Below are 10,352 nucleotides of genomic sequence, written 5' to 3' on the forward strand. Positions count from 1 at the left end.
TGAGCCCTTTCATATATTTCTGCCACAGTGAATGCTATGTACCCAATATATTGTGTTTTGGCATTTTTATATTAAAAGGGATTGCTCTTTCAATTACCTATAAGTACTGAAGATCAAAAGTAGAGATAATAACCTAAACACTAATTTATAGTTAAACTAGCGACCGCCCGCGACTTCGTACGCGTAGATCCCGTTTTACCCCCTTCATCTATCTTACGCGGTTTAGATTTTTTCATACAAATGTTTTTTTCCGCTAACTCCCGTTCCCGTGGGAATTTTGAAATCCTGTTGTAACTAAGCTTTAAGTTTACTAAGGTACCTGCTGCATGCCAAATTTCAAGCGTCTAACTTAAGCGGTTTAGTTTTTTCATACAAAAGGATTTTCCCGCTAATTCCCGTTGCCGTGGCAATTTAGGGAATTCCTTTCTTAGTACACCTCTACGGTACCTAAGGTACGTCCCTTCCAAATTTCAAGTGCCTACGTTTAGCCGTTTAGGCTGTGCGTTGATATGTCAGTCAGTCAGTTTCTCCTTTTATACAGTGTGTCCGGACTTAAATCCTTGTAATTTTGCGATAAATGGGTCAAGCCCCTTTGAAGTATTTTTATCGATAAAATTGTCCCTAGATTTCGCCCTTAAACTTTGATCACTACATGCCCGGACACATCGTATATTTAGAGATAGATTTTGCTATAGTATTATGGCATACAGATACTCGTAAGGCGAAACATCATTATTATCATCATTTCAGCCATAGGACGTCCACCGCTGAACATGACCCATGTTCAGCGGTCCCCCAGAGATTTCTATAATGACCGATTGGTAGCGGCCTGCATCCAGCGCCTTCCTGCTACCTTTATGAGGTCATCGATACACCTTGTACTAGACGTCCTACGCTGCGCTTTTTGGTGCGTGGCGGTTCCGTTAAGGAAAATATACTAACTGTATTCATCATCATCATCATTTCAGCCATAGGACGTCCACTGCTGAACATAGGCCTCGCCCAATGCTTTCCATGTTGATCGATTGGTAGCGGCCTGCATCCAGCGCAATTTAGCGCAAAAAGCGTCGAATCCAAGTTCCAACTCGGCTGGGCAGCGTTCGGGAAACTACGCAACATCTTTTCGTCCAAAATACCTCAGTGCCTGAAGACAAAAGTCTACAACCAATGTGTGTTACCAGTGATAACTTATGGCTCGGAAACTAACTGTATTATCTAAAATTAAATATTACGTACCTACCTTTAATTCATAATTCTATCATAAATTGAAATCCACGAAATCTTCGGTCTAAAATCTGTAATTTAACAAGAGAATTTTGTACGTTCCGATAATTTATTACCACTTCTAATTATATCTTGTAACCGAAGACTCTTTGGACCACAAATTAGACGAAGAACAGAAAAACTGCTTGTAGAAAGAAGTCTTTATTACTAAGTTTAATTTGTGTTTTCACAATAATAATTGTTTCAGGAGGAAATTCGAACTCCAACTCTTTGGAATTATGAATAATTCACTAACTTAATCTGATCTACATACTGCACCTACTTCAAATATACAAGTAAGACTCCTCGATGGTTTAAACTATTTATGATCTATTGATGATGACGATGATGATGATAAAATGTCACAGTGTTCTTGATCTTCTGTTGTCTATCGCGTTCGTATGTTTGGTACAGTCAGATCGTTTTAGGCCTCCGACTAAACCATTGGTTCCCAAACTTATTTGAGACGCGCCTCCTTTCGACCATACAAAAAATTCCGCGGCCCCCTCCTCCAGTCAAGATTATTTATTGGTCGTATCGAACAGTCTGGAATGCATTCTCTCAGCGGTCGCATTTTTTTTATAAGTACTTAAGTACACAGATGGCCCGCGCCCCCCTTTAAAGGTCTTTGCGCAATTGTGCCCCCCACTCTATGAACCAATGGAATACGTAGCAAGCCTACAATAACCGTGTCTAATGCGCCTTCCATGGAACGGAGATCCTTGGGATAAAATCCTACTAAATATATGGTCACAATGGTCACTCATCGTCGGTTGAATAAATTGAACATGCTGATGCTTTTACACTGTACGATGTATCATTAATTGCCTTCGCCTAATTAGCGGTAGATAAACATAAGCCCGAAGAATTTGGGCACGATTTATTTTAGGCTACGGATATGCACACGCGGGGCGTAAAGCGGGGCGTGAAACGGGGCGTTAATTTACGCATGTCATCATCATCATTATTATTGTCAGGTCATCGGTCTCCAGTGTAGGAGCACGGCCTCTATTTAGGTACTATTGTTAAATTAGAGGGTGGAATGCAGTGTGGGCAGTCCACCCGCAAGGTGGACCGACGACTCCATAAACGTAAGCAGGAAGGTGCTAGATGCAGGCCTCTACCGTCGCACAGTGTTTTAAAATCACTTGGAAGCGGACATTTTTTGGTAAATAGATGACATGATTTAACAAGTAAATCTAAGTAAATTCCTAAAAGAAACCCGTGGTCTATCTTCAACAGCTTTCGAGAAAAAAATTTTTTAATTCGGCTTATTNGGTTGTTAAATGGAGTGACATGGTAGAGTAGATAGAAAACAAGGTAAACCAATAGAGTCAATGATAAAGGAAAGTGCCAATCCATGTATGGAAGTTGGACCAAGTACTGCCCAGAATGAAACCATAGTACATTTTGTTCCTCAGGCCAATACTAATTTGTAAACCGGAGCGCACTGACATCTATCCCTGGAGTTAAGAGAAAAAAAGAGTTTTGTTTTGAATTATTTACATACAAATATCATCGATGTATACGTACTACGCATAAGATTTCGCGATTGTGGCATTAAATAACACTCGCTATGTTGAACTTAACCATACTGTATCCGTACACCTTACTTTAGTACGACTTCGACATCCCAACTAATATTATAAATGCGAAAGTAACTCTGTCTGTCTGTCTGTCTGTCTGTCTGTCTGTCTGTCTGTCTGTCTGTCTGTCTGTCTGTTACGCTTTCCCGCTTAAACCTCGCAACCGATTTTGATGAAATTTGGCATAGAGATAGTTTGAGTCCCGGGAAAGAACATAGGATAGTTTTTATCCCGGTTTTTGAAACAGGGACGCGCGCGATAAAGTTTTTCTGTGACAGACAAAATTCCACGCGGGCGAAGCCGCGGGCGGAAAGCTAGTACTTTATAAGCGATCAAGCGCTGTTGCAGTAGTTTGGTTAGTTGACAGAAATTAATTATTTTCAAAATCGAGCAAGAAGTTTTAGCTTACAATAACTTCAATAATCGATTGTAATACACCAATAAATTGATTTTTTACAAGGATAGGGAACTGAAACTTCTTGCTTCATTTTGGAAATAGGTATTGAATTTCTGTCAACTTACCAAACAAATAAAACAGAGAGTTTGACAAACAAAGAGTTTGTCGTTAAATCGTGTAAAAAAGTTTACATGTCTATTTATACCAAATAAGGAAACTGGAAACGGAGCCCAAATAATTTTCCTTGACAATTTCATAGAAGACATATTTTTCGAATGGCTATCAAACTCGACGAGATTTTATTGGGAAATTCTCAATTGTAATATTTTTCGTAGAAGCTATAGAAATCATTCGACGCAGTTGTGTGGAAAAATATGTGGTTTATATTACGCGAGCCTTTTCAAATATTTCTGCCACAGTGAATGCTATGTACCCAATAATATCGTGTTTTGGCATTTTCATAATAAATGGGATTGCTCTTTCAATTACCTATAAGTACTGAAGATCAAAAGTAGAGATAATAAATTTTAAATTTTGCTGATTATAGGATAACTATAGTACTATGGCATACAGATAAGTACTCGTAAGGCGAAACATCATTATTATCATCATTTCAGCCATAGGACGTCCACCGCTGAACATAGGCCTCCCCCAGTGGTTTCCATAATGACCGGTTGGTAGCGGCCTGCATCCAGCGCCTTCCTGCTACCTTTATGAGGTCATCGATACACCTTGTACTGGACGTCCTACGCTGCGCTTTTTGGTGCGTGGCGGTTCCGTTAAGGAAAATATACTAGCTGTATTCATCATCATCATCATCATCATTTCAGCCATAGGACGTCCACTGCTGAACATAGGCCTCCCCCAATGCTTTCCATGTTGATCGATTGGTAGCGGCCTGCATCCAGCGCAATTTAGCGCAAAAAGCGTCGAATCCAACTCGGCTGGGCAGCGTTCGGGAAACTACGCAACATCTTTTCGTCCAAAATACCTCAGTGCCTGAAGACAAAAGTCTACAACCAATGTTTGTTACCAGTGATAACTTATGGCTAGGAAACTAACTGTATTATCTAAAATTAAATATTACGTACCTTTAATTCATAATTCTATCATAAATTGAAACCCACGAAATCTTCGGTCTAAAATCTATAATTTAACAAGAGAATTTTGTACGTTCCGATAATTTATTACCACTTCTAATTATATCTTGTAACCGAAGACTCTTTGGACCACAAATTAGACGAAGAACAGAAAAACTGCTTGTAGAAAGAAGTCTTTATTACTAAGTTTAATTTGGTTTTTCACTTAAATAATAGTTTCAGGAGGAAATTCGAACTCCAACTCTTTGGAATTATGAACTATGAATTAATTCACTACTTAATCTACATCCTGCACCTATTTCAAATATGCAAGTAAGACTCCTCGATGGTTTAAAGTAAACTATTTATGATCTAATGAAGATGATGATGATAAAATGTCACAGTCTATCTTGATCTTCCGCTGTCTATCGCGTTCCTATGTTTGGTGCCGTCGGATGATACCAAATCGTAGGCCTCCGACTAAACCATTGGTTCCCAAACTTATTTGAGACGCGCCTCCTTTCGACCATACAAAAAATTCCGCGCCCCCCTCCTCCAGTCAAGATTATTTATTGGTCGTATCGAGCAGTCTGGAATGCATTCTCTCAGCGGTCGCAGGTTTTTTATACTTAAGTACACAGATGGCCCGCACCCCCCTTTAAAGGTATTTGCGCCTCCCCTGGGGGGCGTGCCCTCCACTTAGGGAACCAATGGACTAAACCTTAACGATGAATACGTAGCAAGCCTAATAACAACCGTGTCTAATGTGCCTTCCAAAAAAGCACCTTCCTTTAAGGAGATCCTTGTGATAAAATCCTACTAAATATGGTCACTATGGTCACTCATCGTCGGTTAAATAAATTGAACATGCTGATGCTTTTACACTGTACGATGTATCATTAATTGCCTTCGCCTAATTAGCGGTAGATAAACATAAGCCCGAAGAATTTGGGCACAATTTATTTTAGGCTACGGGTATGCACACGCGGGGCGTCAAGCGGGGCGTGTAGCGGGGCGTTAATTTACGCATGTCATCATCATCATTACTTTTGTCAGGTCATCGGTCTCTACTGTAGGAGCACGACTTTATAAAGGTAGCAGGAAGGTACTAGATGCAGGCCTCTACTGTCGCTATGTGGATATCATTGGGGGAGGTCAATGCTGAGCAGTGGATGTCCTGTGGCTGAAATGATGATGATGAAATTAAAGGGTCCCTCGTTTTCGTCATTTCATCTTGTAATATTAAGCATCATACACCCCGCTTTACGCCCCGCTACACGCCCCGCTACACGCCCCGCTTTACGCCCCACTACACCATAAGCCCCAAGCTAGTCTCATGTAATTATGTGAAATTGAACAGATTGGTTTGATTATTTCACAATTAATAAAGGGTAGCTAATATTCGATGAAGTATTCCAATATTTGTTTCCTTATAGGCTCTCAGGGTCTATAATATCAGCAAGTGGTAATTAAGACAGGCCCTTTATGATTTAATAGCTTTTGCCCGCGGCTTCACCCGCATGAAATTTAGTGTCACAAATCGGCATAAATTATAGCCTATATTATGTTAATCTGGGTTACAAACAATAATACTGTAAAGTTTCAACAAAATCCGTGAAAGAGTAACATCCAGACATCCAAAATTTCGCATTTATAATATTAGTAGGACTAACTTTAATCCAAATTTAACGTTTTAAGCTTTCTATGCTTCTTTTAACTGTATGTATTATCGTATTTAATTATAGATACGGGACTATTCACTATTTCCACCTCGTTCCCACCGCTGCAACTCCTGGGTAGCCAGTCAGTATCTACAGCTTGACCGCCAATAACCCAACCAGTGAAGGTCAAGTTTGTCCCGGGGGAAAGTTAAATAAACTGTCATTGGACGCGCAACGAAATTAATCAGAAGAACATAGGTAGGAGGAGTTCGAAATTAAGGTTCGACTTCCCTCCATTGCAAAGCGGGTGACAGGTGACAAAACAAACGTTTTATAACATTTAGGATTTTTTAAAATATTGTTATAGAGGCCGGTAGATCTATTTTTTATATTGCCTCATTTTAAATACAATTAATCAATTAGTATAAAAGCTCGCGGAGACGTCCGCCCGCGTCCCTTTAATTTGACGTTTCTAGCGTGACATTGACATTACTTACGTCAATGTCACTCTGACAGCTCATTGGCTATAACGATACCGTTAATTTAACGTTTAGATTTTTCCAGTATAAGTATTTCAATTTAAACGTATTATTTACAGAAAGCGCACTATACATTAGCCATGACGTTATTTTCCCATGCGCACTCATCCGTTATTACGGGGCCACATAAAATACAGCTCTCGGTCGGGAAGCTGTAAAACTACTTTTATAGTGCTCGCCCCGGTCTGACTGCACCATAAAAAATAATGGCCTTAATTTTGTTGTCTATGGGGGTATTTTAGCGTTAAAACTAGTTTATAAGCAATAAACGTATTGAGTATTGAGTATAACAATTTGTAGATCGGTCCATCCACGAAGACGCGCCCCACCAATTTTTGGTCGACAGAAGCGCGGGGTGCGGGGAGTTGGATCCGAGCAATCCAAGCGTCATTATTGTAGTGTGCGTGTGACTGTGCACTCATGGATAATTTAGCGTGTAACGATAACACTCAAACATTAGCAGAAGAATGGTGGGGCGCGTCTTCGTGGATGGAGCGGAACATCTATACCCGTTAATATTTATAAACGTTATATCCCTGTCCATATTTGACAGAATGTGTAACATAGGGGAGACCGAGGAGAGTTGTAACAGAGAAGTGTTGACATTGTCATTTTTTGTAAACCTATTTAAATAACAACGAGCTCGAAAGAATGCGCATTTGTTAGCTGGAGACTTGAACTATAAATCGTGCTTTGTTACGAGAAGAACAACTCTCCTCAGTTACGATTCTCCTCTGTCTCCTCTAAATATTAATTACTAGTTTTTGCCTGCGTAAGTTCACTTTGTCACCGAAAGACCCACTCCTTCACACTTATTCTTGTAATTTAGCCTATACTATACCTACTATTATAAAGCTTATAAGACATTCTGATGTGTAAACAACTATACTGTAAAGTTTCACCAAAATCCGTTCAGTAGTTTTTGCGTGAAAGAGTAACAAACATCCATTCACACAAACTTGGGCATTAAATACATGTTTTGTTTTGAAAGCATCATTGTTCATCCAAAACCACAGCGAAACGGCTCCCTTAAACATAATGGATAGTGTGCTATAAACCTTACAATTAAATTGGACGAGCAATTGTTTTGGGTCGGCTAGAGAAGCTCTAATTAATATAGTTTAATTAGTTACGGGGAAGTAGTAACCTTTAGTACAGGGGACATGGTGTTTTGTACGTGTTTAATTCATCAAATAAGCAAAAGGAGGCAGAAAATTACCCATTTGATATACCTACCTACTCGTATTTTATTCCAATACTTGTGCTGGGCCATGGAATTTAACTCAATTATATTTTGTAAAAACTATGTACCTACTACACAATATAATTATTGTTTTTAAACGTTATCGTATCTTTAAGATAATTAATTAAGTAAAATTTTTGCAATGAAACAGCATCAATGTCCTGCAATCTGTTTCGCTCAGCGTAATTCCTCGTACTTTTAAGTAGTGGTTAAAAATTTATAAATTAATTGTTACTTACATAAAAGTTATCCAAGACGAATAAATTGACGTTCCATCGAGTCACCATCAAACTAATTGACAATTTTGAGTCAGCATCGAAAACGTCATTCGGTAGGTCATCTTCATTTGGTAGTTCATTCAACTTCGCCCTACTAATTGGCACCCTGTCCCCCTAACTAGGACTAATGGCAGGCCCAAAACAAATGGAATCTGAAGCAATGAACTAATCGTTTTCATTAATTCTGTTATCGAATTCGCGCTCGCTCTAAAAGAGACAAATCGACCCGAGGGAGCTCTTTACATGTTAAGGTGGCCACTCACTGTGAGTATTGAGCTGTAATGAACAGTACAGTTCAGTGCAGTTTCTTTACGAGATCGAATCAGAAATGAGGAGATCCGTAAACGAACTAAAGTCGCTGACATAGCCCGAGGGATTAACAAGCTAAAGTTGCAATAGGCAGGGCACATAGTACGCAGAACTGACGGCCGATGGGGCAGCAAGGTTCTGTAATGGAGGCCGCGTACCGGAAAACGCAGCGTAGGACGTCCACCCACAAGGTGGCCCGACGACATCATAAAGGTAGCAGGAAGGCACTGGACGCAGGTCGCTACCAACCGGGCAGCATGGAAAGCATTGAGGGAGGCCTATGTTCAGCAGTGGATGTCCTATGGCAGAGATGATGATGAAGAACAGTACAGAGCGTTTGGTTAAGGTAGAGAATAGGACCACTTCTATAATTCGCGATCATCAGGCCTAAATGATTATATGTATTTTATGATGATGTACAGCTAATACAGTATTTGAGAAATACAGTAAGTAGGAGTATCGAGTATCGACCATTCCTCCTATGTTCTTCTGATGCGGGCCCAATGACAGTTTAACTTTCCCCCGGGACGAACTTGACCTTCACTGGTTGGCTTTTAATGGCGGTCAAGCTGTAGATCCTACACACATGAGTTGTAGCGGTGGGAACGAGAGGTGGGAATAGTTCCGTGGATAGTATAACGCCCCTATTCACAAGCATTACCATGAGGTCTCACAGTGCGCGTGGACGCACACATGAACCAATTACAGATCTATTCAACGCTGTGCGTTAAACTTGCTGCTTCACTTAAGCAAGCATCGTTTGTGAATACGGGCGTTAGTCTTGTATGGAATTGTAAGTACAAGTACAACTACAGGCAAGTGCTCGTCACCATATTGGATTGTTACATTACAGCGAGTATACCCAATGTAGGAGCGCCTTTAACTTTGCTTAGTGAAGAAATTACGCAGTATCACTGGTGAACTGATGCTGGGGATTTTGGGAAACTACTAATGGGATTGGTAAAGGCAGAGGCTGAGAGGGTTCGATTCCTAAATGGGACATGTATATTAAATCACTTTGTGATAATTGTACTCCATTTGGTTACTAAGCAAGCAGAATATTGTGTCAGACTGTGCCTGACTAAAATTCTTAACTTGTAGTAACTTCTATTGTTTAGCCACAGTCAGCTTGGGTCATATGACGCCAATATAGTCTCGTGAAGTCTGCCACCAGACTTGTTGTGACCATAGTTTTATTATCCTACTCCTACTAATATTATAAATGCGAAAGTTTGGATGTCTGGATGTTTGGATGTTTGGATGTTTGTTACTCTTTCACGCAAAAACTACTGAAGCTTTTTTTGGAGAGCACACAACGTAAACTCATAGTAAGCACACATCTCGATTTGGTTAATCCGACATCGACACGATTGGGCTAGTGACTAAAGCTTCTAAAATTAATTGGGTTTCGAACAAAATACCTCTAGCATTTTCGGTTTGCGTATTCGACAAAATTCGATACTCAACCTACGAATTAATCGATAACATGACAATTTTGATTCTCAAAATAAGTTTCGTGCAACCATTTCTCATACTAAGTTCACTTTACGACACGGTTCACAAGGGCGCTGTTGTAGTTTTCGTACTAAATCTTTTGATGGCGATTCGAATATGCAAATTTTTCATGTTAGTCGTACAGGATTGTGTTAACTGTATAATAAACTTACCACGTCCTAGCTACGGGCGCGTGACACACGTAGATGTACCTCTGCACTGCTAGCGCGAGGGTCAGCCATATGCTCGCCGTGTGAAACATGGCTGGGATCACCTGGGGACAAACAGTCAGCATCAAGTAAAAAATTATTTAAGTATGTTTATATCCGTTGTCTAGTACCCATAGTACAAGCTTTGCTTAGTTTCGTACCTACTAGAGGCGCAGTGTAAAATGTCCAAGGATATATTTTTTGTGACTCAAGAGGAAGGTTTATAGGTTTATACCTTATATGCATATAATAGAAGAGAAAAGCCGGGAAATTCCATTTCAACCGTGCGAAGCC

The 10,352-nt window shown here is 40.0% G+C and overlaps 1 protein-coding gene across 1 annotated transcript in view; it reads right to left on the reverse strand.

Moving 5' to 3' along the window:
• SPR (Sex peptide receptor) overlaps positions 1 to 10,120 on the reverse strand; it is a 33,978-nt gene extending 23,858 nt beyond the window's left edge. Inside the window, exon 1 of the mRNA XM_028313131.1 lies at positions 10,023 to 10,120. Within this exon, the coding sequence (XP_028168932.1) occupies positions 10,023 to 10,111 (89 nt within the window). The 5' untranslated portion in view covers positions 10,112 to 10,120. The remainder of the gene's footprint in view (positions 1 to 10,022) is intronic.
• Between the last annotated feature and the right edge of the window lie 232 nt (positions 10,121 to 10,352).

The sequence above is a fragment of the Ostrinia furnacalis genome, unplaced genomic scaffold (assembly GCF_004193835.3).
Source record: "Ostrinia furnacalis isolate ACB-3 unplaced genomic scaffold, ASM419383v2 OfSCF4153, whole genome shotgun sequence".
Taxonomy (NCBI): Eukaryota; Metazoa; Arthropoda; class Insecta; order Lepidoptera; family Crambidae; genus Ostrinia; species Ostrinia furnacalis.